General features: G+C 62.0%; 1 protein-coding gene across 1 annotated transcript; it reads left to right on the top strand.

The window, feature by feature from the left end:
* The first annotated feature begins 6,366 nt into the window (after positions 1-6,366).
* On the top strand, positions 6,367-24,983 carry GLTP (glycolipid transfer protein). Its single transcript, XM_055147146.1, has 5 exons — positions 6,367-6,587; positions 20,165-20,223; positions 21,153-21,286; positions 22,194-22,344; positions 23,613-24,983. The coding sequence occupies exons 1-5, from the start codon at positions 6,485-6,487 to the stop codon at positions 23,793-23,795; spliced, it is 630 nt and encodes a 209-aa protein (XP_055003121.1). The 5' UTR covers positions 6,367-6,484; the 3' UTR covers positions 23,796-24,983.
* The last annotated feature ends 1,363 nt before the right edge of the window (positions 24,984-26,346 follow it).

Below are 26,346 nucleotides of genomic sequence, written 5' to 3'. Positions count from 1 at the left end.
GGGACCCATGAGCAATGGGCCCGACTCAGCCCAGAGCATCTCTGTGGGTGGCCCCGAAAACCGACAAATAGAGCGAACTTAGACCTACACGAGTGTGTGACTCTGCCCCGGAGGGGGGCTGGAAGCAGCAACACCCACGAGCACGGTGTGCCCACCCCAAACACTCAGTATTTCTTATTCTGGATGTCTTTTTCTCTCCTCTCCTCTCCTCTCCTCTCCTCCTCCTCTCCTCTCCTCTCCTCTCCTCTCCTCTCCTCTCCTCTCCTCTCCTCTCCTCTCCTCTCCTCTCCTCTCCTCTCCTCTCCTCTCCTCTCCTCTCCACCCCTCCCCTCTCCTCTCCTCCCTTCCCCTCCCCTCCCCTCCTCTCTCCTCTCCCCTCTCCTCTCCTCCCCCTCCCCTCCTCTCCTCTCCCCTCCCCTCCCCTCTTCTCTTCTCCCTTCCTCCCCTCCCCTCCCCTCCCCTCTCCTCTCCCCTCTCCTCTCCTCCCCTCCTCTCCTCTCCCCTTCCCTCTTCTCTTCTCCCTTCCTTCCCTCCTCTCCACCCCTCCCCTCTCCTCTCCTCCCTTCCCCTCCCCTCCCCTCCTCTCTCCTCTCCTCTCTCCTCTCCTCCCCTCCCCTCCTCTCCTCTCCCCTCCCCTCTTCTCTTCTCCCTTCCTCCCCTCCCTCCCCTCCTCTCCCCTCTCCTCTCCCCTCTCCTCTCCTCCCCTCCTCTCCTCTCCCCTCCCCTCTTCTCTTCTCCCTTCCTCCCCTCCCCTCCCCTCCCCTCTCCTCTCCCCTCTCCTCTCCTCCCCTTCCTCCCCTCCCCTCTCCTCCTGTCCTCCCCTCCCCTCCCCTCCCCTCTCCTCCCCTCTCCTCCCCTCCTCTCCCCTCCCTTCCCTCTCCTCTCCTCTTCCCTCCTCCCCTCCTCTCCCCTCCCTTCCCTCTCTTCTCTTCTCTTCTCTTCTCTTCTCTTCTCTTCTCTTCTCTTCTCTTCTCTTCTCTTCTCTTCTCTTCTCTTCTCTTCTCTTCTCTTCTCCTTCTTCTTTCTTTCTTCCTTTCTTTCTTTTATTTTTTTTAGGTTTTTGGGTCACACCTATGCTCAGTGACACTCAGGGGTTACTCCTGGCTCTGCATTCAGGAATCACTCCTGGCAAGCTTGGGGGCCACAGGGGACACTTGGGATCAAACCCGGGTTGGCCACACGCAAGGCAAATGCTCTAACGGCTGTACCATCGCTCCGGCCCTTTGATCTGGATTTCTTTTTTTTTTCCCACTTTTTGGGTCACACCTGGCCATGCACAAGAGTTATTCCTGGCTCTGCACTCAGGAATTACTCCTGGTGGAGCTCAGAGGACCATATGGGATGCTGGGAATCGAACCTGGGCCGGCCGCGTGCAAGGCAAACGCCCTACCCGCTGAGCTATCGCTCCAGCCCCTGATCTGGATTTCTAAAGCCCATTCTCCACTGATCGGGGTTCTCTGGAGAAATGACAGGCAGAGTACGGGGTGAGCCAGGAATGTCTTGTGCCGTACAGCAAACAAGTGTTTGAAGAACAATGAAAACATTTTGGTGTGTGTGGGAGGGGGTTTTGGTTTGGGCCACACCCGACTGTGCTCAGGGCTTGCTCCTGGCTCTGTACTCAAGAAGAATAACTCCTGGTGGGGCTCAGTAGTATGGTCACTGGACCTGGGTCAGCTGCCTGCAAGATAAGCACCTTACCAGCTGTACAACCTCTCTGGCCCTGACAAAATTTCACAGGGGCTAGAGGGAACTTAATGAAGAGCTCTCACAGGCTAGACCTAGGGTAATCGGGACACCCCAATAAGCAACAACAATAATGAATTAGGAGACAGAGTGATAGAACAGCGGGTAGGGCGTTTGCCTTGCACGCAGCCGACCCGGGTTCAAATCCCAGCATCCCATATGGTCCCCTGAGCACCACCAGAAGTGATTCCTGAGTGCAGAGCCAGGAGTACCCCTGAGCATCACTGGGTGTGACCCAAAAAGCCAAAAAAATAAAATAAAACAAAACAGACCCAGTAATGAACCATAATCCCTGGACTCAAGTCTGAGCATATGTAAATATATAGATGGGAAGTCTGACGATTTATCGCATCTCAGAGTACCTCCCGGTGAAACAGTTACTGATTTCCGAAAGGAAAGGTGCAAAACAGTGGTTAAACCAGGAGGTCAGCAGCAAGGAGCCAAAATGAACATCAGCAGCAGTGACCACATGAAGCCCCTTCTCTTCTTCCAGGATCCAGGCACACAGCATCACTTCTGTGTTCCCTCATGACTCACAGAAACCACAATATGTATCTCATGTCATTACACACGGCCTAAACAATGGGGCATTCTGCAGGTGCCTATCCTGCCTCTTTAGTGTCTGGGACGTGAACATTCAGGAAAGGCTCCAGAAGGGACCAGAGACAGACTCAGGAAACGGGACGACAACAGACAACCCGAGAACCCCAGTCCTTTGCTCCAAAATCTAAAGACGTGACTTAGACCGACGCTGGACCTTGAGTGGGATTCCAGGATCCGAGATGGTCAGATGCCAGCAGGGTTGGTCTCCCACAGGGTTGCAGACCTTTTGATTCCATGGGACATCCTTGTTTGGGTGAAATGACATGAAAGTATTCTGGCTGCTGGGGCACGGTGTCTGCAACTTCAAGAATTAAAAAAAAAAATTACCTTGGATTGCATTAGTTTGATTGTAACCTGAGATTATGTCAAAAAAAATTTTTTAAAATGATTTGTGCGGTTTATGCACTTACTATTCTTGTTTGTTTGAATGCTTGAATGCTTTGGCCAATTCAAACCTAAATTACAAGCAGTTTCACCCTCAAATCTAGATTTCTGACTTTTTTTTTTTTTTTTTTTTTTTGCTTTTTGGGTCACACCCAGCAACACACAGGGTTATTCCTGGCTCTGCACACAGGAATTACCCCTGGCGGTGCTCAGGAGACCCTATGGATGCTGGGAATCAAACCCGGGTCAGCCGCATGCAAAGCAAATGCCCTACCCGCTGTGCTATTGCTCAGCCCTAGATTTTTTTTTTTTTTTTTTTTTGCTTTTTGGGTCACACCCGGCAATGCACAGGGGTCATTCCTGGCTCATGCACTCAGGAATTAGCCTGGTGGTGCTCAGGGGACCATATGGGGTGCTGGATTCGAACCCGGGTCGGCCGCGTGCAAGGCAAACGCCCTACCCGCTGTGCTATCACTCCAGCCCTGCCCCTAGATTTCTGGACTCTTGAAAAAATCAGAAAAGTCAACAACCTTGAATCCTTCAGATGTTGTTCTGGTTGATCCTTTCCCCAAACTCCCACCACTTAGAGTGCTACACTCAGCTCACAATATCCATTTTTGCTACCATCCTGGTCCTTGAAACAAACCAGTCTCTCTCGTAAGTTATGGTAATCCACCCCAGAGAAGGCACTTAGTGCATTTCTTGGACGGAGGCACAGGGGCCATAGTACAGCGAGTAGGGCGTTTCCTGGCATGCAGTTGACCCAGTTTTGATTGCCAGCAGCCTATACTGTCCCCAAACACTGACAGGAATGATTCCTGAGTGCAGATCCAGGAACAACCCCTAAGCATTGCCTGCTGTGACACAAAAACAACAACAACAAAATATTTCTTGGATGGATGGATGGATGGATGGATGGATGGATGGATGGATGAGTGGGTGGGTGGATGGATGGATAGATAAATGGGTGGTAGGTGGATAGATGGAAGGATGGATAGATAAGCGAGTGGCAGATAGATGGGTGGGTGATTAGATGGAGAGGTGGATAACTGGGTAGATGGAGGAATGGATGGATGAATAAACTTTCAAGACTCCATTCGCCCAGCACAATGACCTCGCTGAACACGTGAAACCTATTTTCTGTAGCAAGACAATTCCTGCAGACTTGAATTTCTTGTAGCTGCCATAGTCTGGGCGGTCTGACGGGGCTGGAGCAAGTTGAGAAATCAAAGTGTCTCTGCATTCTGGAAGTCTCCCGTGGGCCGCGCTCTCTCGGGATGGAGGTGTTGGAAAGGTGGGTGGGGTTCGGGCACCGGACCAGGGTGCTGGGCGGGCTGGCGAGGCTTCCAGGAGATGCTATCTCAGGCTGCCCGCGGTGATGAGCCTGGGTGGAGTGAGAACAAACCCGGTGATGCCCTAGACTCCTATCTTGGCAGATCTGGCTTGATGAGGCACGCCAGCGTTTGGGCATGAGCAAGGAGTGATAACACCTTTGTCTTCCCTACTCTCTCACTTCCTCTCCATTCCTGGGTCATGCACTTGGGTTTGGAAATGTCCCCATCTGAACCCCCTCCGGAAGCTTCCATCGGAGATATCTCATGCGTTGTTGATTGGGTGATTTCATTTCTGGCACCAGTGCTTTGTCACTACCCGTAAAATTCAAACTCTCTATCACCCACCCCCTGCCCCGAGATGCCCCCTGCCCCCCAAACACGTTCCCTCCACCCCAGCTCCCACCCCTGGGCTGCCTTGCCGCTTCGCACAAGCCCTCTGCCGCCCACGTCCCTCCCCTCTGTGGATGTGGTTGTGATGACCTGAGCTTCGCATCCGTGCCTGGTTGTGGTGCTCACGCCTTTCGCTGTGCTACTCAGAGCGTGCGCGTCAGGTTTCGGTGCTCATGGGAGCCCATACACGTGCCCACTCGTCTCGCAGATGTGGTGCTCTCTGGGGGCGGCGTCCTTTCCTTGTGACGCTTCCCCACAGTGGCTGTGGCCCAGCCTGAGATCACTTGCAGCTCTGGGGACTCACGGACAGCAAAGCTGACAGAGCAGCGCTGTGAGGGCAGGGACACATATGGCGGCCGCAGGGATCAAAACTGAGACCTCAAGCTCGTAGGGCGGGTGGCCTCGGGCACCAACTAGCCCCTGGACCGGGCTCCCTCTTAAGGCTTTCGCAGATGTTCCAGCTACTCTCCTTCCAATATCAGCTCAGACTTCATTTTTTTTTTTTTTTTTTTTTTGCTTTTTGGGTCACACCCAGCGATGCACAGGGGTTACTCCTGGCTCATGCTCTCAGGAATTACCCCTGGCGGTGCTCAGGAGACCATATGGGATGCTGGGAATCGAACCCGGGTCGGCCGCGTGCAAGGCAAACGCCCTCCCCGCTGTGCTATCGCTCCAGCCCCTCAGACTTTATCTTTTGTAGCCATCAACTCCTGGACACCTCACATCCTATCTTAATCATGACCTCAGTTATCCTGACACTCCACTGCTCGCTTTTTGATTTTTTTTTTATCCTCTTTTGCACTTAGTATCTGATTGCCTTACTTTCAGTTTTGAGTATCGTATTGTGTCATGTTTCCCAGTCAATACCAGCCCCACAAGGGCAGTGATTTTTTTTTTCTATCCTATTCTTTCATCCTTGAGATTTAAGCATCGGACTTGGCACTTCGTGGGAGTAGAGTGAATTTATTTTTGATGGAAAAGAACGTGGAGAAGTTCTCTACAACCGGGCGCTCGATTTTCAGAACAGTTGGGCACCAGGTTCGAGAGCACGAGCATTAAGGGTGGGTTGTGACTAAGGTCAAGAGTGCTCCAGGTTGGGGGGGGAGCTGGAGCGATAGCACAGCGGGTAGGGCATTTGCCTTGCAGCGGCTGACCCGGGTTGGATTCCCAGCATCCCATAGGGTCCCCTGAGCACCGCAAGGGGTAATTCCTGAGTGCAGAGCCAGGAGTGACCCATGTGCTTCGCTGGGCGTGACCCAAAAAGCAAAAAAAAAAAAAAAAAAAGTGCTCCAGGTGGTGCTAACCGTGCGTCCAGGGCTGTGGGTCAGAGTAGGTTAGGAGGAACAATCTGTGGAGCTAGCACCCAGCAGGCTACACCAGCCTGTCAAAGTCAATCGGGCCCCAGGTTTGGGGGAAACCAGCACCCCCGTCGGTCCTGGCCAAGCCGCGGGGGACTTGAGTGGACTCTGCCTGGCAAGCACGAGGTGTCTTGAGTAATGCAGGGCTGTGCGTGCGATCCCCGTGTTTGGGAGACGCGAGCGGGCTAAGCCCACGCCCCCGTCAGGGAGGGCCCCGGCCCGTGCAGGTCCGCCCGCGTCCGGGGCGCAGCCGGGGGCGGCGGGACACACGCCCCGGAGAGGTGTAGCGGCGCGCCGCTCCCTCGGGCGGCCCCGCAGCCCCGCAGGTGGGCGCGCTTCCGCGAGGGGGCGGGAGAGGCGGGAAGCCCCGCCCCCCAGCCAATGGCGGCGCGGGGGCCTGCCGCTGGGGGCGCGGATTGGGCGGGCTCGAGCGCGGCGGCGGGCGCGGATTGGCCGCGCGCGGGCGGGGGCGGGGCGGCGCGGCGGCCGGCTTAGGCGCGCTCGGCCGGCGGGCGGCGCTGAGCGCTCGGCGGGGCGGGCGCGGCGCGGGCGGAAGTGGCGACGCTGGCGGCCCCGGAGCCTGCGGACGGCGGCGGCGGCGGCGGCGGGCCGGGCGGCGGCGTGGACCCCCGCGGCGCCGGCTGGGGCATCACCGCCGGCCTCGACCCCGAAATGGCGCTGCTGGCCGAGCACCTGCTCAAGCCGCTGCCCGCGGACAACCAGATCGAGACGGGGCCCTTCCTGGAGGCGGTGTCCCACCTGCCGCCCTTCTTCGGTGAGCCGGGGCGGGGGGCAGCTCTCGCGGGGCGCCCGGAGCATCCTCGGGGGCCGCCCGTCCCCGGGCCGCCTTTCTTCCGGGCCGGCCCGGTGCTGTCCGGCCCAGACCGCCGGCACCGGGCAGCCCAAGCCTTCGCCCTGGCGCGGACCCCCCGCCGCAGCGCGCCCGCGCCCCTCCGCCCGGTTGTGCCTGCAGGGCAGTGTCCCCCGGCACCCCCTCCCTCCCTGGACACCCCGCGTCGTTCCCATCCCGCCGTGGCACCCCTGCCCCATCCCAGCCCCGGTCCTGGAAGCCCATTTTCCTCCGAGCATCCCCCCACCCCCCCCGCCCCTTGCTGGGCTCCCCGTCCCAGGTGGTCGGACCTGAGCTCCCGTTCCCTGGCCCCCTTCCCCTGTGGCCCTCAGGCTCTCCCCGCCTCCCTCCCGCAGTGACCCCCAGGGTCCCCCCAGCCCGGAGGCAGCCCCACCGTCTCCCCCCACCCTGTGCCTTTGGGACGCGGTTGTAGCTGGATTGCAAAACTGGGAAGTCCCCGTCTAAAAACCACCCAGAGGCGATTCTTTCTCCCCCTTTTCTTCTCTGTTCCCCTCCCGCTAGAGCAGGTGTCAGGACCAGGGGAGCAGTTCCCTGCGTCGGGGGTGGCTTCCAAAGCAGGGAACTTGCCCTGAACCCCTCCTTTGGGCTTTAGAAAGGAAGACCCCCACCCCACCCCAACCGGGGCTGGAGCGATGCTACTACAGGGGGAGGGAGCTTTCTTGCAGGCAGCCCACTTGGGTTCGGTCCCGGCATCCCATATGGTTCCAGAGCCGGGAGTTAGTCCTGAGCACTGCTTGGTTGTGGCCCGAAAAGAAAAAAAAAAAAAAGAGGAAGAGGAAGGCCCCCTCCCCCAAAGGTCCTGTCCAGGCGGTCCTGAGGAGTGCTGGGGGCCCGGTCCTAAGCAGTTTCCCTTCTGCTTCTCCCCTGCCCAGCTCCTAACCCCCAGCCCAGCCCAGCCCAGCCCTGGTCTGGGATGGAAAATGGGAAATTGAAAACAATACCAGTTGCCCCTGCCCTGGGGTTTGGGATCCAGGAAAAGGGTGTAACCTGAGCCCTGGCCTTCTTCCCTGCCTTGTGGCCTTGCCCAGTGGCCCGTCCACCCAGCTGGGCAGGCCGTGCGGGCACGTGTTGGTCCCTAACTAGGCAGAGCCCAGCCGACACCCAGCAGCAGCCCTTCCTGCCAAGCCGGGCACTCGGGCTGCCTGTTGCCCCCACTGCTAGTCAGGGCGGGGGTGGATGGGTGGGCGGGTGGGCAGTATTTCCGGCAGGACCACGAGACCCCAGGCGTCATGCCCTGGCTCGGCTGAGGTGCTCCGTCTTAGCGATGTGTGTTTGGGGGTGTGTTGGGGGGGGTGTCGTTATCCCCTTCCTCGGTCCCGTCTTGGCTTCTTTAGTTGACAGCTGACCCGAGTTTGAATGTGGGTGCTCGGACTCTGTGATTCTCAGGCCTGTGGTAGGGTTGGGGATTTTCTTTTCATACGCCCAGAGGGGCTCCTGGCTCCAGCGGGTGCCCAGCGGATGGACACTGAGCGGACAGGATGTTTGGATCATTAGTGTCGGGGTCGGGACAACAAGATGGGTCCCGGGGGGTGCCCGGAAGCTGATGGAGAGTTAATGTTCCAGCAGGGAGGGCGTTTGCCTGGCCTGGCCCACCCGGGCTCAGTCCCCAGCGCCTGTAGGACTGCGCTGGCGGCAGTGAGCACTGAGCTCAGGAAAACATGTTGCTTTTCTGTGAGGGCTCCTGCCCCTCGTCCTCCCGTCTGCCTGTCACTTGGCTCATCCTTCAGCCCTCTCTTGGGGTCTGTGCACCCCTGCAGGGCAGAGGCGGCCCGCCCCGTAGGTCCCGGGCCCAGGATCAGCAGTGTGGGGTGGAGAAGCCATGACCGCCCCCCCCCCGCCCCCCACCCCCTTCACGGCAAGGCGGTCCCTCGCTCCACCTCTGTGGACGCTGCCATTGGATGCGGTGGCCTGGCTGCTTGTGGGGACACTGGGTGGTGGCAGCTGGAGCCGGCCGTGACTTCCTCCCTCTTCTGAGCTCAAAAGACCATTGTGTGCTGGGAGCCGCATCCCGGGGGTCAGCCATCACCCTGATGGGGACAGAGAGAATGTCCACTGCAGCCTCCTGGGCGGGTTTGAAACACCGCCATAGCCCAGCCTGGACCTTTATTTATTTATTTATTTGCTTTTTGGGTCACACCCGGCAATGCTCAGGGGTTACTTCTGGCTCCGCACTCAGGAATTGCTCCTGGCGGTGCTCAGGGGACCCTATGGGATGCTGGGAATCGAACCCGGGTCAGCTGCGTGCAAAGCAAATGCCCTCCCCGCTGTGCTATCACTCCAGCCCCCCCCCGGCTGGACCTTCGCTGGGGGGACAGTGCCCCCTGAGCAGTGCTCAGTGGGGCCCCACTGAGACAGCTCCATGCTAGGGCCCCCCAGGGCAGTGCTCAGGGCCCTTCAGTGTCCGGGATCAAGCTGGGTAAGCCCTGTGCCCTCTCTCTGTCTCCGGGGCCTGGGTCATTTGTCCTTGTTTGCCGGGGAAGTGGCATCCCCAGCAGTGCTCCGAGCCGACTCCCGGCTCAGGGCTCAGGTTTTGCTCCCCACGCGCTCGGGCAGCCACATGGCCCCAGGGCCACCAACTGCAGGGCCTGCGTGGGGCCCCTTGAACCGTCTGCCCGGCCCCGTTTGGAGCCGTCTGCGGGGGTCTGGGCTGCAGAGGGTCCGTCCCACCCGTGGCTCTGCTCTGCCCGCCGGGCTCAGCCGAGACGCCGCCAGCAGCCACACAGGGACCTTGTCGGACCCTCGGGAGTGCCCCACCCGGGGGTGGCGAGGCGGAGCGGTGGGCATGGGGGGTGTTGGGGAGTCTCCGTGACCCGACCCCAGGGCTGCTCCCCTGCCCGCCTCTGGGCATTTCCTCCCTGTGGCCTCCCAGGCCCCTCCCTGCAGGGTGCCAGGAGCACTGTCTCCCCGGTTGTCAGAGACGCGTCGATCCGGAGACAGGCGGGCCCGTGTCTGAGGGCCTCGATGCCGGCCGGGGGGCGGGAGCTGGGCTTTAGAAGGGCCTTCGTCGTGTCCGGAGGGCCTGTGTCTCGGAGGAAAGTCAAGCCCGGCAGTGGAGGGACGAGCGTCCGGCTCCCCCGTCGCTTCCCTGAGGGGGTTGCGGCCGCGCGTCCCCAGCCAGGTGTGGGAACCACTGGGCCCTTCCTCAGCCCTGGAGATGGTGGGGCCTTTGGTTGGTGGGCGGGGGGCCATGCAGTCAGGAGTCACTCCTGCCAGTGCTCAGGGGGCCGTATGGGATGTCGGGGATCGAATCTGGGTCAGTAAGCACCTTACCCGCTGTACTGGCTCTCTGGTCCCTGGTGTTTTTTTGGTTTGGGGGCCACACCCACTCTGTGTGTGTGTGTGTGTGTGTGTGTGTGTGTGTGTGTGTATGTGTGTGTAATGGGTGGGTGTTCACATCTGGCAGTCCTCAGGGCTTACTTTTATTTTATTTTATTTATTTATTTATTTATTTATTTATTTTTGCTTTTTGGGTCACACCCGGCAATGCGCAGGGGTTACTCCTGGCTCTGTGCTCAGGAATCACCCTGCCGGTGCTCAGGGGACCGTATGGGATGCTGGGAATTGAACCCAGGTCGGCCGGGTGCCAGGCAAACGCCCTACCTGCTGTGCTATTACTCCAGCCCCTCAGGACTTACTTTTAGCTGTGCACTCAGGAATTCCCCCTGGGGGGCTCGGGGACCATATGGGGGGGCTGGAGACTACATCCAGGTCCGCATGTGCAAGGCAAGCGCCCTGCCCACTGTGCTATCTCTTCGGCCCCTTGGGTCCTTCTTTTAGAGAAGATAGAGGCTGCTCTGCCTCCCCTGCGGGGCGCGAGCACTTGCCTTGGCGATCCTTGTTGCTAGCCACTTGGAATTCTATTGTCCACCCCTCACGGGGGGCTCGCTGAGTCTGGACACCTGCCGGCTCCTCGCTCGGTGCCCCCACAGCATCCTTGACCGTATCTCTTGGCTCCGGCCGCCGGCCACCTCTCATTTTCAGAGTTGAAGCGTCAAAGGCAGCGAAGGCGTTTTGCGCCTTGGAGTCACCACAGCGGAGCTCGGGGGCCTGTGCGGGTGTGACACCGTGGTGAAGGCCATTTCTTTGGCCTGGCTGGGGCCCACCCTTCCTGGCAACTGACCCCCCAGCCTGAGCGTGACCCCGTCCACCCCCTGGCCCGCTCTCACCACCATCTTCCTCTCCGCTGACCCAGTAATCGGATCCCAGCAGGCCCGATCAGCTTGCAGCCGGCCTCCTCGGAGCCCGAGGCCCGCGTCCTGCAGGTCAGCCGGGCAGAGGGCGCAGGGGAGATGCGGGCGGGAGAGGTCGAGGCGTCTCCGCTGCTCCCTCTCTGCCTGGGAGCCTGGGTGGCTCCGAGAACCCTCCTGGGCACCTGCGAGGTGCTTTCCCCGTGGCTTGCCGCCCCACAGGGGTCCCCGGCCCTCAGCGTCCACTGTGCCCATCTCTCCGCCTGGCGTCTCCCTGGGAGCCCTCCCCCTGCCTTCCGGCCTCTCCCTCCGCTTCTGTTTGCGTTTGTTTGTTCTCTGGGCCACGTGCTCAGGGGTGACTCTGCTCTCGGAATCCCTCCTGGCGGTGCTGGGGGCACCTATGGGATGCCGGGAATCGAACCTGGATCTGTCGCATGCGAGGCGAGCGCCCCATCACTCTGGCCCCTGGGCCGCTTGTCCTAACGGAGTCATCGTCGTGCTCACCTGCGTGCAAAGTCTCGCCTGTGTCCTGTGACTGCCGAGGACCTTCCGTGCCCGGGCCCAGCCCCCGCGGTGACGGCTGAGCAGGCGCTCTGGGTTCTTGCCAAAAGGGTTTTTGCTTTTTCCTCTCTTCAAATGAATGCACGTGACCAAATTAGACGACGCTCCTCCTGTCCTGTCACCGGGGCAGGCTTTATGCTTCGGCCCTGGTGCCCCTCTCCCCGCTGAGCCCACACACCCCCGTGTCTTCCTCCCCCGCCCCTCGGTGCCCGGGGCGATGCCTGTTTGCTCTCACGGCTTCCAGGGAGATCGGGCTGGAGCGGTGGGTAGGTGCCTGCCGTGCGCGCCACTGACCCAGGTTTGACCCGCAGCACCGTGCATCGGTCTTGGTCCCCTCAAGCCTGCCCGGAGCCGTCACTGAGCCCAGAGCCAGGGGTAAGCCCTGAGCACAGTTGAGCATCGTAGCGGGGGTGGAGAGAGAGAGAGACAGAGACGGACACGGAGAAAGAGAACCCTGGCGTGGGGCTTGCCGTGACGCTTCTCACTCACCGATCCGCCGGCTCCAGGGTCGTTCCGCCTCATTCTGTTCCGGTCACTGACTGACTTGGGTTTTGCAGCCTGGGAGGGGACGGTAAGTGCAGGAGAGCTGGCGGGGCTGGACGCAGACTCAGCCTGTGGGAGGCCCGGACCCCACAGGACCTGGTCCCCCCCGGCCAGGAGTAGCCACTGGGCACTGCCAGGCGCTCACCCTCCGTGGGAAACACCAGAACCGGGACTCCCAGGTCCAGGGGTCCTAGCCTCAGAGCCTAGAAAGAAAGGGCCGGCCGGGACAGCAGGGAGGGCGCTGGCCTTGCGTTCGGCCCAAGTTTGATCTTCAGCCGCCCTGAGCACTCTCGGGAATGATTCTTGTGTGCAGAGCCGGGAGTGGCCCCTGAGCGTCCGTCGCCGAGTGGGGCCCCCAAGCAAAACCCCCCAAATTCAGTGCTCAGAAAGCAGTTTTCCTGCGCAGAAAGACCCGTTTCCCCTCCCCTTGGAGCCACGCCGGCGCCTCATCTCGGGGCAGTGCCCGCGCCACTGCGGGTGTGGCCAGCTCTGCCCGGGGGCTACGGACGTGGCCAGGGGCTGAGGTCTGGCCGCTGCTCCTGCGGGGAAGAACCCAGGGATGCAGGAGCAGGAAAGGCCCCTGCCCTTGGCTCGTGCGTCCAGCCCCTCTGTCCCCCTCCCCCTTTCCTGGGGGGCAGCACACCCAGTAGTGCTCAGGGGTTACTCCTGGCTGCCGGGGGATCGAGCCCGGTTCGGCTGTGAGCAAGGCGAGCGCCTTACCCGCTGTCCCATTGCTCTGGCCCGGAGCCTGCTGTCCAGGGAGGCCTGGAGGACCAGGGCCCTGCTGGGACTCCCTGGGGGGAGGAGCTGTGTCTCCCCACCTCCGCCCGGGCCCAGCGGTGGCCTGGCAGAGTGTGGGTGCCCAGCGGGTATCAATCAGGCGGGGAAGGTCCACTGTGGGGGGAGGGGCTGTCAGACAGAACGGGTGACCCTAGCCCAACTGGCCTGGCGGCAGCTGGCTCTTATCTGACCCTCGGCTCCTCTCTGACCCTTGTGACCAACTTGTGGATTGGGAGCAATTGGCACCATCTTACAGAAGGGGAGACTGAGGCTCCCAGACATAAAGGGGTGAGGGGGCTTGCCCACACGGACCAGGAGCTTTGGTGGGGGCCGTCCCTGTGCCAGGGGGCCCAGTCAGCTGGGAGGTCGGGAGGAAATGACCCCCGAGTGCTGCCTAGTAGTAGTGGGGCGGACAGTGTGTGTGTGTGTGTGTGTGTGTGTGTGTGTGTGTGTGTGTGTGTGTGTGTGTGTGTGTGTGCATGTGCACGCATAGTGGTGGGGTGGAGTGAGTGTGTGTGTGTGTGTGTGTGTGTGTGTGTGTGTGTGTGTGTGTGTGTGTGTGTGTGTAGATGCCCGGGAGCCCCCAGCTACCTCTCAGAGCGGGGAGCTGGGAGCAGCCTGAGGTCTCCTTGTTTCCGTCTGACCTGCTGGTCTCGCCTGGGTCTCGCTTCCCAGAGCTCCCAGGTGGGGGCCCTCTCGGTGCTGGTGGCCAAGGAGACCCTGCGCACACGCTCCCCAGCTCAGCGGCCATTCCTTTTGGCTCCCCCCGCCCCGTCCCTCCTGAGTGCTCTTCTCAAGTGCTCTCGGGAGACTGTCCTGGCACCTGCAGGGCCCTGGGCTCATCTGACCCAGACGCTCCCTCCCTCGTCTTCCCTCCTGGTCCCTCGGCCGTTAAAGTCACCCCTCTGGACGTTTGGAGGAAGGGTTTGCTGGCTGGGGGAGGAAGAGGCTCCGACTTGTATCAGTGGCCCTCGGGGAGGCACTTGGCTGGCAGGCGGCCTGTGTGGGCCGGACATCCCGACCCCGAATCCTCCCCCGCGGCCCCAGGAGTGATCCGCAAGTGCAGAGCCCCAAGCACTGCCGGGTGTGGCCCCCCCAACCAACAAAAATAACCCCCCCCAAAATGGAGCACCAACTGGTCTGTCCTGTCTCCAGCCCCCTCACGGCGCCCTCTTACCCGCCTGGTCCTACAAACGTGCAGGGGCTGGAGCGGTAGCACAGCAGGGAGCGCCTTTGCCTTGCACACAGCCAACCCGGGTTCGATTCCCAGCATCCCATAGGGTCCCCCGAGCACCGCCAGGGGTAATTCCTGAGTGCAGAGCCAGGAGTCAGCCCTGTGCAATGCTGGGTGTGACCCCCCCATAAAAAAAAAAACAAAAAGCAAACAAAAATACACAAACACAGAGATTGTGATGCAGAGGGGTTAACTGATGCCCCCCCCTCGGCCCCCGCCCGCGAGAGAAATCACTTTCCCAAGTGTGTGCCAGCTCCAGCTTGTTCTCTGCCGAGGAAAGTGGCTGCGGGCCGAGCTGGCGTGGCCCCAGGGTGAGTCAGTGGGGAGTGCTGGGTGACCGCCCCCCTTGGCTTGGGTCAACAGGAGGTTGGCTGGTCCTCCTTTGGGGGAGGGGGGCTGTCTCGGGGTGCTGACCCTTCACCTTCAGACTTTATCCCACACGGGGCCCCGCGTGGCGTGTGCACACGGGCACACGCGCACGCGCCCGAGTTAATGAACGATTCACCTCTGTCAGCCGTAATTTAAGGGCCTCCCTTTATGGCCCTTGTAACACGGGCCCTTTTGTAAAGCTGACCTTGCCCTGTGTGTTTAACGAGGACCTCGTTACCCGAAAAGAAAAGAAGGAAAAGTGGGTTTGGAGTAGAACCTCCCCCACGTCCGGCCCCCAAGATCACGGCGCAGCTGGCAACCCCTGCGCCCACGCCCAGCCGTGCCTGGCCAGCTGGGCCGGGCGGCTCAACGCTTCACCCCTGCTGAGGAGGTGCTGTGGGGCAGCGGCGGGCAGCGAGGTGCTGGGGGGGGGTACTCTGGCCGCTGAGCAGGGCCCTCCCCAGCCCCGCTGTCCCCCTCCTTCCTGGAGCCTTTCTGGGTGGGGTTGGGGTGCGCCTACCTGGAACCCACAGAAGTGAGACTGTCGTCATTGGCAGGGAGACGTCAGCGGGGGTCCTGGGACCGCTCCTGGTGGCGCTCAGGGATCCCTCCTTGCAGGGCGCAGGGGAACACACGTAGCTCCGGGGATCAGCCCACGCGGGCCGAGCCCCGTGACCCCCGTGCTCGCTCTGGGCCCGGGAGCTTGACGTTTGGTAAATGCAAGTGCTGGGCCACAGCGACAGCCAAGAGGGTGGCAGCGTTTGCCTTGCACTCGGCCGCCCCTGGGCGGGTCCCCGCACCCCCTCGGGTCCCCCAAGCCCTGCCCGGAGTGGCCCCTGAGCACAGAACCCGGAGTCAGCCCTGAGCACAGCCAGGTGTGGCCCCCAGACAAACCAAACGGAAGACGGGAGCACCTCGTGTTCCCGAATGGGAGCTCTTCCCGCGAGGAGCAGGGCCGGGCCGGCCGGGGGGTCCGGAGCCGCCCGCACCAGGCGGTCTGGGTTCTGTTTGCAAGAAGGCGCCAGGGGCAGCCTAGTGGGGCCCTGCTGGCTGGTTCAGAGTCCGGCTTGGAGCACCCCAGCCCTGGGGGAGAAAGAGGGATCGAGGGGGTCCCACGCAGCCTTGGGTGTGTGCTGGCTCTTGGGGGGTCTGCGCTTGGGGCTGTGCCACCCTCCCAGGCCCCGGCGGGGCCCCAGCAGGAAGTCCCACGCTCCCCGAGCCCAGCCAGAGTACTGACAGAGACCCCGCCCGGCGTGGTGCCCGGGGTCCCCTCTGAGTCCGCTATGGCCCCGGCACCCCGAGCTTCATGCTTTCTGGGGCGGAGCAGGATGAGGTCAGAGCGCGGCCAAGAGCAGGAGTGGGTTATTGGCAGCCGTGAAGGGACGAGCACTCAAGGGGTCAGGAAGGTAGCACAGTGGTTAGGGCACAGGCCTGGCAAGTGCCAGACCCGAGTTTGATTCCTGGCAACTTGACTGTAGCGGGCAGCCCTGGACACCGCACCCCACCACCCCACCCCGCCGCACGCTGCCTGGGTCACCCGGGGATCTCCAGGCTTAGCACTCATTAACCACCCATTTGGCCGGAAGTGGCCAGTGAGGCCCCTGGACCTCCTGAGCACTGCCTGCGGAATCCCCTCTCCACGTCCCCCAAAATAAGAACAAAAAAATTCCGCCCACAGCTGCCCCTTTACCTCATAGCCTCACTTTGTAAGGGGGGCCGGGGCCGGTGGTATCCCTGGGTCGCACGTGAGCCCAGGTGCGTGCTGTGCTGATGGCTCGGTTAGAAAGTCACAGGTCGTTCTCGTCGGCAGGTGTCATCGTCCTTTCCTGCAGGGTAGGGCCAGGGACGGCCTGTGCCCTCCTGTAACTCAGCGGAGGGCAAGTATGTCGCTGTTTGACTTTTTTTTTTTTTTCTGATTGTTGTTAGGGGTCTTCTTTCTGGGTCTGTGAATTGCCCATTTTCAATAGACTCAGGGGCCCCCCCTCATTGATTGTAAGAACTCTTTACATATTAAAGATAAATTCTCTTTAAAAAAATTTTTAATTGAATTACAGTGAGATTCACACTTGTTGTTTGTGATTGGGTTTCAGTCTTACAGTGCTCCAACACCGTCCCTCCACCCATGACCAAACCAATATCCCAGTTTCCCTCCCTCCTACCCCGCCATGGCAGGAATTTCCCCCTCTCTCTCTCTCTCTCTCTCTCTCTCTCTCTCTCTCTCTCTCTCTCTCTCTCTCTCTCTCTCTCTCTCCTTTTGGCCATTATGGTTTGCAGCACAGAAATACTGAAAGGTTATCGTGTATATCCTCTTATCCTACTTCCAGCACTCTGTGCTGCCCGGAGTGGTCGTTCCCAACTGTCTCTGTTACGCTGATCCCTTCTCTAGGATGAGTCTCTCTGGCCCGTGTCACCTCTTACTCCAACCCGCTCCTCCCCGCACCCCGTCGCCAGTTGTTGGGCACTTGCGCAGTGAGATTTTCCTCTGCCCCATCTAGGCCAGTTTTGGTTTTATCATCAGATTTATTGGTCTTTTCCTCGTGCTTTCTGGGGTGAGTCGAGAGCTTTGAAAACTATTTGCATATGATCCGGGCAGAACTGGTGGCCCTGAGTTAGTCCTGGATTTTTCCTTCTCCTGGGGGGTGGAGTGGCGCCTCCCCGCCACGCTCTGGGGCCGCTCCCTGCTCACTCGGTGCTTGGACGTCTCTGGTGCTTGGATGTCTCTGGATGTCTCTGTGCTTGGACGTCTCTGGGCCCTCTTGTGTTCTGTGCTTCGGACCTTTGTTGCTAGAGGGAGATGACAATCAGGAAAGTGCCCTGAGCCTCCCTGCCCCTCTGACAAATGGCATTTTGAAGAGCTGATTTGCTGACAACAATGAAATCAAAGTGTTTGGGGAGACAGCAAAACTGGTCAAACTAGAAAGGTAGACGGGGAGGGCAGGGCTGCATTCTGTAGGAAGGGTGAGGCAGGCACTCACCCGGTGGCACTGTCCCTGCCTGAGTCATGACAGATGCCCCAGTGTGCCTGCACCTGCACTGCCCTGCATACACACATGCACACGTGTGTACACGCACATGCGCACGCATAAACACACATGCATAAATGCACACAAGGCACAAGTGCACATGCACACACATGCATATATATGCACACACATACACATGCATAAATGCACACATGGGCATATGCATAAATGCACACATGCATATATACACACGTACACACACATGCGTGCACACATGTGCATATACACGCATGCATGCGCAAACACACACAGGCAGACAGAAATGCTGTGGGCTCCAGAGCTCTGAGCCCTAGGCAGCCCCCCTGGACTTTCTGGGCCCCTGACCTTGCCCTCAGCCAAGGCAAACCCGACCCTGGGGGTCTCAGCTCCCTGCCCTGCAGCCCTCCTGTTTGCCCAGCACCTCTGCATTGTTCAGGGGGAGTGGTAGGGCCGGGAGAAAGTACAGCGGGGTGGGCGCGCTCCTTGCACATTTGTGACCCCGATTTGATCCCTAGCACCGCATGTAGTTCCCTGAGCACCACCAAGCGCAATCCCTGAGCACAGAGCCAGGAGTGAGCTCCAGCACCTGGCACCTGGTGGGGCCCAGAAATAGTAAAGGAGAGAGGAGGGCGGGGCTCAGAGGAGAGGAGGGCGGAGCCCAGGAGTGAGGAGGGCGGAGCCCAGGAGTGAGGAGGGCGGGCCCAGGGAGAAGAGGGCGGGGCTCAGAGGAGAGGAGGGCGGAGCCCAGGAGTGAGGAGGGCGGGCCCAGGAGAAGAGGGCGGGGCCCAGGCGACAGGAGGGCGGGGCTCAGAGGAGATGAGGGCAGGGCCAGTGTAGCTCATCTTCGCCCAGGCCCCAGGCCCCAGGCTGGGTGTGACCATGCTTCTGTCCTACTCCAGACGCGGTGTGCCCTGCGAGATCCCCTCCTACCGCCTCCTCTTCCGGGCCACGGTGTGGAAGTGGGCTCTGCACTTGCTCCCCCCTTTCAGGGTCACCCTCCCCTGCCTTCCCTTTTGTCCCACCCCCACCCCCCACGTGTTCTCCTTCCTGCTCCTGCTCTGCTCCTGCTCTGCTCGCCTCCCGCCTGCCCGCCCCTGCTGCAGCGGAGCCCTGGCCCCGAGGGCTGCAGAGACCACCACACCTAGGCCACCCGCCTTCCACCTTTCCCCACAGGGCAGGGCTCAGACTGCACTCTGCAGAGCCTGGGAGACCGAGGGACATTGCCCGGCCACTTGGCATTGCCCCGTGGACAGCCTGAGTCACTGGGGAGGGTGGTGACCGCATGTGGGCAGCGGCCCTGCAGGCGTCTGCTCCGAGGCCTCTTCTTGCCTGGTAACTGCAGACCTGGGCCTTCTCGCCCTGATGGTGCACGCCTTCTCTCTCTCCTTTCTCTCTGTGTCTCTGTCTCCCTCTCTGTCTCTGTCTGTCTCTCTCTCCTCTCTTTCATCGTTCACCACACCCAACAGTGCTCAAGGGTTAGTCCCGGCTCTGTGCTCAGGAGCGACCCCTGGTGGCGGCGCAGGGTGGAGCACATGCAGTGCCCAGATCCCCATTAAGGTGCCAGGCTCAGCCCATGTGAGGCAAGCACCTTCCCGACCCACTGTGCCACCTCTCCGGCCCCTCAGAGCTCCCTCTGGCCCCCGCTCAGGCCCGGTGGTGCTATGCCTCGTGGCGGTCAGTGCGAACCTGCTGTGCCGAGGGTTGAATTGGGTAGGAAAGCCCCCCCTCCCCGCCGCCCCGGACCCGGGCTCTCACTTTGCCCCCCTCCATGTTCGAAAGAGGAGGGGGTGTCAAGTGCCGGGACCGAGGGGCGGCCGGCGCTGTTTGAAGGGCCCCTCCAGCCCTCTGTGGCTCCAGCCTGGGCCTTGGTGTGCGCTTGGCCCCCAGGGGGGGGGATGGTAGCCAGGGAGACGGGCAGGTTGGGTTCTCTCGCGCCTCGTCTGACTCCAGAAGTCCTTGGTGGGGGCGCCTGCGGGAGAGAGCGTGTTCCGGGGGTCCCGAGTCACAGCCCCCCACGGGCCCGCGTCAGCAGGAGGAGAGCTTGTGAGCTTGGCAAGACGAGCAGGGGGACAGAGGGGGGCCCCGGGACCAGGGGTCACCACGTCCCCTGCACTCAGGCCCTGCTGGGCCCTGGAGGGAGGACCCCCCCGCCCCCCGCACACAGGGGCGAGGGTGCAGAGGGGAGGGGCGCGCAGGCCAGCTGGCTGCTGGACCTGGGTGACATGTGCCAGATGGTGGGGCTTGGCCCTAGTCCTGACAAGCCACAGACACGACCCGAGGCCTGTGAGCTGCTGGACGCGGTCCAGGGCGGCCCCGGGGAGCCCGACGCGTGAGGAAACTCAGCCCGGCAGGCGACTGGGACCTGCTGCTGAGCCTGGCCCTGCCCGTCCCCGAGCACAGAGCCCGGAGTCAGCCCTGAGCACTGCTGGGGTGGGCCCTGAGCCCAAAAGAAGCCTCGGCACTCAGAGGCGGGACGGGCAGCCCGGAGGGGTCAGGCCGGACACCAGCCCACCCCCTTTGCCCCTGGGGTGCCGGGTGTTTCACTGAGAACGCTCAGTGCTGTTCCCCGGGGCGCCTCTCTCTGCCCCTAGAATGTTCCAGATGGCCGGCCAGGTGGGCAGGGTCACCTTGCGTGGAATTCAGCCCCGCCTGGCCCGCCAGTCCCCGGGCCGGGGAGGGCTGTGGCAGTGCCCCTGGGCTGGGGGGAGGACACGGAGGAGCCCCGCGGTCCACGCCGGGCATCATGACCCCCCTCAGCCCCACCACCGCCAGGACTCACCCTCTCTTCTTGCCCCCCCCCCCCAGACTGCTTCGGCTCCGCCGTCTTCACGCCCATCAAGGCAGACATCAGCGGCAACATCACGGTACGTGCTGGGCCCCGTGGCCCCCCCCTCCACTCCCCAACACCAGGAGCAGGAGGGAGACCCCCTAGGTCAGGGCCAGGCTCAGCTGGACGCTTGGTGCCCAGGGGGGCCTGTGGGATGGTTTGTTCACCACAGCCGGTAGGACGCAGGCTCTGGGGCCGGGTGGGCACCTGCCTTCCCGATCCCCCCCACTGCAGAGAGACCCCCAGACACTGCTCGGAGTGAGCCCCGAGCCCTGCTAGGTATGAACCCCACACTCCGCCCCTACACCCGCCACCTCCGACAGCATCGACAAAACAGCAAAGGAAAACAAATATACCCATCTATATATGCCCGTGGCCTGCCCCCCTGCCAGGCCCGCTCTGCCCCTCCCCCTGCCCCGCCCGTCTGTGTCTGTCCTCCTCCCCATTTTAAGGTTCAGCCCGGAAGTGCCCAGAGTGGGATTCTGGCCCAACCTGCTGGGCCGGACACAGAGTCCAGCGGTCCGGGCACTGGCCGTGTGACGGGTCAGAGTCCTGGCACCGCATGTGGTCCCTGGGGGCAGAGCCTGGTGTGGCCCCCGAGGATCCCCCAGAAAACTAACCCAAGCTGCCTGGCTCCCACTGCGGGGGGGACGGGGAGACCCACTCCCGGCGATGCTCAGGGCTGACTCCTGGCTCTGTGCTCGGGGGACCTGTGCGATGCCATGTGCGAGGCAGACGCCCTCCCCCGCTGTACGGTCACGCCGGCGCCCTGGCCGCCTTTCTGACCCCCAGCCTGACTCCCCCCTTGCCCACCAAAGCGAGACCCGGGCATCTGGGCCTCGGGGGTCCGAAGCGTCTCGGCGCCTCTGCCCCACCCGGCCTGGCGTGTGACCTTGAGCTGGTGGGGACGGGGTGGGGTCCTCCAGCCAGCCTCCCCCAGGGACCGCCCCGTGTGCTGCATTGCAGAAAATCAAAGCCGTGTACGACACCGACCCCGCCAAGTTCCGGACGCTGCAGAACATCCTGGAGGTGGAGAAGGAGATGTACGGGGCCGAGTGGCCCAAGGTCGGGGCCACGCTGGCACTGATGTGGCTGAAAAGGTGACGGGCTCAGGGGGCGGGAGGGGGCTGCCAGGGAGGGACCCCCAGCCCCACCGGGGGAGGAAGGTCTTCGGGGGGTTGGCTGGAGCTTCCAGGGAACGTGGCCCAGGCTGCCTGGCAGCAGCGTTCCCTGCCCCGGCCTGAGCACGCCCGCTGTCCCCAACTCTCCAAGCTGACTGGGGCTCCTGGGCTCTGCTCTCAGGGCTAGGGCTGAGGGACAAGTGCAGCTGTGTGGGTTGTGCACTGCACAGGTGTCATGTCACACCCTGCCCCAGACTCATGCGTACATTTGACCTCGCACCCCTCACAACCACACACACACACACACACACACACACACACATGCACACATGTGCACACATGCATACACATGCACACACACATGCACACACGCATACACGCACATGCACACGCACACACGTGCACACACGCATACACACACAAATGCACACGCACACACTTGCACACACACTCATACCCCCAGGACCTGAAAAGCCTCTTCCCAGCCCCACAGCAAAGGGCTTGAGAGGCCGCCGGAGGGCTCAGGGCAGCCGGTGTCCGCCCTGTCCCAAGGTGCCACTCGGTGTCACTCCCTGCGGCCGGGAGCCCCTGAGCGCCCGCCCCGTGGCTCCTGCCCCAAGTGCCAGTGGCACAGAAGTGGGTCAGGCAGATCCAGCCCGCGTGGATCCCCCGGGGCCCGGCAGGACCCGCGTTTGGTCAGGGCCAGCCGGCACCGAGAATTCGGGGTGGAGGACATGGGGGGGGCTGCACCACTGCACCCCACCCGCCTCCCCCTGGGTGCCCCTGCCCCGGCTGGCCCGGTGTCCTGGGGTGTGGCCGGGTCTCAGGGTCTGGCCCAGCGTCCCGGGGCCACTGGCCTGAAGCCCCGTCTCCTGTGTGTCGTCAGGGGTCTCCGCTTCATCCAGGTCTTCCTCCAGAGCATCTGCGACGGGGAGCGGGACGAGAACCACCCCAACCTCATCCGCGTCAACGCCACCAAGGCCTACGAGATGGCCCTGAAGAAGTACCACGGCTGGCTGGTGCAGAAGATCTTCCAGGTCAGACGCGCCCCCCCCAGAGCCCGGGTCTGCAGGGCAGGGCGGGCCCGTGGGGGCACCGTGGAAGCTCTGCCCTCCGGAGTGGGCACTGGGACCCCAGACGCAGACAGGGCCTGGCCTCCCAGCACTCATGCTCCGGCTCACACCCAGGTGTGGACCACCCCCCCCCCCCCCCGCCACTCCCAGGGCTCCTGGGGAGACGGGACCAACCAGCCCACACCAGCGCGTGCTGCATGCCACCAGGAGGATGGATTGAGGCCACACCCAGCAGGGTGACGCCCTCTGGGGTGCCGAGGGTCGAACCCAGGCTGGCGGCGTGCGAGGCGCCTTCCCTGCCTCTCGGCCCCGCATTGCGCATCACTCTGGTTCTTTCTTGGGTTTGTTCGGTGTCTGGGCCACACCCGGCGGTGCTCAGGGAGTCCTCCTGGCCCTGCACTCGGGAGTCACTCCTGGCGGGACCGGGCCCTGGCTGGCAGCGTGTCCCGTCGCTGCACCCAGCCTCTTGGTTGTTATTAAGATGGTCAGTCAGGCCTCCCGGCCCCTGGCTCTGGAGGTCCCTGAATTGCTGGTTCTCTGGACTCTGCCAGGATCGCGGGCGCCCAGCAGTGTAGGCCCCTGCCCCCCCACCCCCCAGCACCGCGGCTTCCCTGGAAGGCCCAAGGGGGCCCAGCAGCGGCCAGCCACTGTCCCCAGCTCAGAAGGACGGTTTCTGCAGGGAGTCCTGGGCCCTCCCCCCGGGACAGGGAGCCCCCACCGTGGTCCTCGGGGCCTGGCTGGGGCAGCCAGAGCCGCTGGGCGCCACTGCGACTCCCATTTTACAGATGAGGAAACTGAGGCCCAGAGAGGCTAAGTAGCTTGCTCAAGGCTCACTGCTAGTCGGCGGGCAGCACACGCTGGACTTTGAAAGCCAGGTCTGTGTCCCCACGGGGGGCCGGGTCCGAGGGCAAACCCTCCTCCCAAGGCCACGCCAGCAGCACAGACACCGCCTCTTCCCAAAATATGCACACACATGCGCACACACACACACACACACACACACCCGCCTCCCAAGGCTTCGCCAGCAGCACAGACACCCCCTCTTCCCAAAATACACACACACACACACACACACACACACACACACACACACAGAGGCACGCATACCCAGTCACAGACCCCGGGACAGCCCCTCCCAGGTCCCCGCACCCCAGTTACTCCCCAACCCCAATTTCCCCCGCCCCCCAGTGCCCCCCCAGCAGTCCCTAACGGCCCTGCCCTCTCCCCCACAGGCCGCGCTCTACGCCGCCCCCTACAAGTCGGACTTCCTGAAGGCGCTGTCCAAGGGCCAGAAGGTGACGGAGGAGGAGTGCCTGGAGAAGACCCGCCTCTTCCTGGTCAACTTCACGGCCACCATCGACGTCATCTACGACATGTACACCAAGATGAACGCAGAGCTCAACTACAAGGTCTAGGCCCTGGCGCCTGGCCCTGGGTCACTGCAGGGGCCCCTCGGCCACCAGCGCCTCCCAGAGGCCGCTAAGCCCGGCCTGGGGCTGCACGCACAAGCCCCCTGGTGGGCGGATTTTGTTGTTGTTGTTGTTGTTAGTTTTTGGTTTTAGTGTTTGAGCCACAGCCCGCGATGCTCAGGGCCGACTCCCGGCTCTGCACTCAGGGATCACTCCTGGCGGGGCTCAGGACACCTGGCGGGACGCCGGGGGTACCCCCGGGTGGGCCACGCGTGCAAGGCAGACACCCACCCACTGTGCTGTCGCTGCCGTCCACCCCCCCACACACACCCTTTTTTATTTTTTTTTAATTTGCAAGACACCCTTGGGGCCTGTCCTCACTGAGCAGGACACAACCGCCTTGGGACCGCGCCCTGCACAGACGGCCTTGACACTTTGGTTTCTGTGGGGGTGGGGGAGCATCTAATTAATCAAGTCCTAGGGGCTCCTTTTTTTTGTTTGTTTTTGCCACGAAGGCAAGCATGGCCCCCTCCGCCCCTCCCCCCTCCCCCCCAAGACAAGCACGCATCCCTGGCGAGGCGCCGGCTGAAACGGTTTGGGGCATGTCGGGGGCCAGGGCTTTGATCTGAAATTACACAGAGCCCCCCACCCACGGGGGGATTTTAGTTTTCGAAGCAGACTGGCCCGTGTGCTCCTGTGGTCGGGCAGCCCCGCCGGGCGGCTCCGTGATTACAGAGCTGCGCTCTCTCGCCCTCGGGTGCCCGGCTTTTTATAGCTCAGGCCAACCAGCGAGTGTTCGGGGAGGGGGCTTTCATTTCAAAGCGCTCAGGCGAAGCGTGGCACCCGCCCCCCCCAGGCGACTGCACTGCGTTCTTCTGCATAGTTTCCGTCTCCTGCACTGCCCCCCCCCCCCCGGAGCCCCCCACCGTGGGTGTCCTCTCCAGGGGGCAGAGAGGACAAACCCCTCCGGCTGCTGAGACGCGGGAAACACCTCACTGCCTTAAGCGTCCTGCCCGGCCAGCGCTGAACAGAACCGTCTGGGCGGGCAGAGTCATTCCCAAAGAATCGTTAATGTGTGTGTTGTGTTTTTTTATTTAAAAAAAAAAAACGAACAAACAAACACAACCCAATGAGAAGCAATTGGTGATTTTTACGCAGAAATGAAAGAATCTTGAATAAAATCTCTATTTTGGAATCACATCACTGTGTGGGTTGGGTTCTTGATTTTTTTTTTCTTGTTTTCCTTGTCTGACTCAGAGGTTACAGCGGGACCCTCCAAGGCACTGTCTTCCTGAACTCCATGGCTTAGGAAAGTAGAATTGTTTGGGGTGGGAGTGATAGCACTTTGGGGAGGGCTTTTGTCTCGTCTGCAGCCAGTCCGGGTTCCATCCCCAGCACCCCCTGTGTTCCTTCAGGCCCCGCCAGGAGTCAGCCCTGAGCACTGCTGGGTGTGGCCCCAAAACCAAAAAGAAAACTCCAGGGGTGAAAGGCTTAAACCCCTTCCACATGTCTGCCCAGGAACTCCCTGTGCTGGCGAGAGCTGTTAACAGGGGTCTTGTGACGCCCACTCAGCAGCTCGGGAGGCTTCAATCAGACTCCTCGAGGGGCAGAAGCGCCCTGAGTCTGAGTGGGGCAGTGGGGGGGGCAGCACGGCGGGCTCCGCGGGACCATGCACCAAGTGACCCACCCCGGCTCCGTGCCCAGCCCCTGTTTCCTCCTTCCTCGCTTTCCTACTTACTCCTCGGCTGGGTGACCCCGAGCGCTGACCTGCCTCTCAGCGCTGGAGAAGGACCGTCTGTCTTGGGGTGGGGGGGTGAGGGGGTCGTCTCCAGGTTCGCCCTGGCTCTGGCATCCGGGGCGCAGTACCGCGCAGAGCCCAGCAGGCGGCGCTGCCCGTGTGGCCAAGCCCCCGCAGCCGCCTGCGTGTTGGCCGGGGGGTTTCCAGCGGCTCAGTGAGAGCCCGGCGGGAGCGCCCGGAACGCGGGCAGCCTGCTGCTCAGGGGGCCTGGTGGCGTGCCAGCCTCTGCTGGCCATCAGCTGTGCCCTTTCATTACCGCGGCTGCTCGCCGGCCACGCCCGCCCCGGTCCCAGCAGCTCAGGGCCGAAAGGAAGAGGGGGGACCTGGGCCAGCCCCACCGCTCCCCTCGGGGGCACCGGGACAGCGCGGCCTCGGACGGGCCCAAAATAATGCTCGTCAAATGCTGACCCGGAGGAGGCTCAGCCAATGCCCGCCCACCCCGGGTCCAGTCGCCACCATTTAAAAATGGTATTATTATTATTATTATTATTTTGCTTTTTGGGTCACACCCGGCGATGCACAGGGGTACTCCTGGCTCTGCACTCAGGAATCACTCCTGGCTGTGCTCAGGGGACCATATGGGATGCTGGGAATCGAACCCGGGTCGACCGCGTGCAAGGCAAACACCCTACCCGCTGTGCTATCGCTCCAGCCCAAAATATTCTATTATTTTTTAAATTGGGGCTGGAGCGATAGTCCAGCGGGGAGGTTGCTTGCCTTGCACGTGGCCAGCCCAGGTTCGATTCCCAGCATCCCACA

The sequence above is a fragment of the Sorex araneus genome, chromosome 9 (genome assembly GCF_027595985.1).
Source record: "Sorex araneus isolate mSorAra2 chromosome 9, mSorAra2.pri, whole genome shotgun sequence".
NCBI lineage: Eukaryota > Metazoa > Chordata > Mammalia > Eulipotyphla > Soricidae > Sorex > Sorex araneus.
The sequence above is the reverse complement of the archived record's forward strand: the minus strand, read 5'-3'. Positions and strand labels throughout refer to the sequence as shown.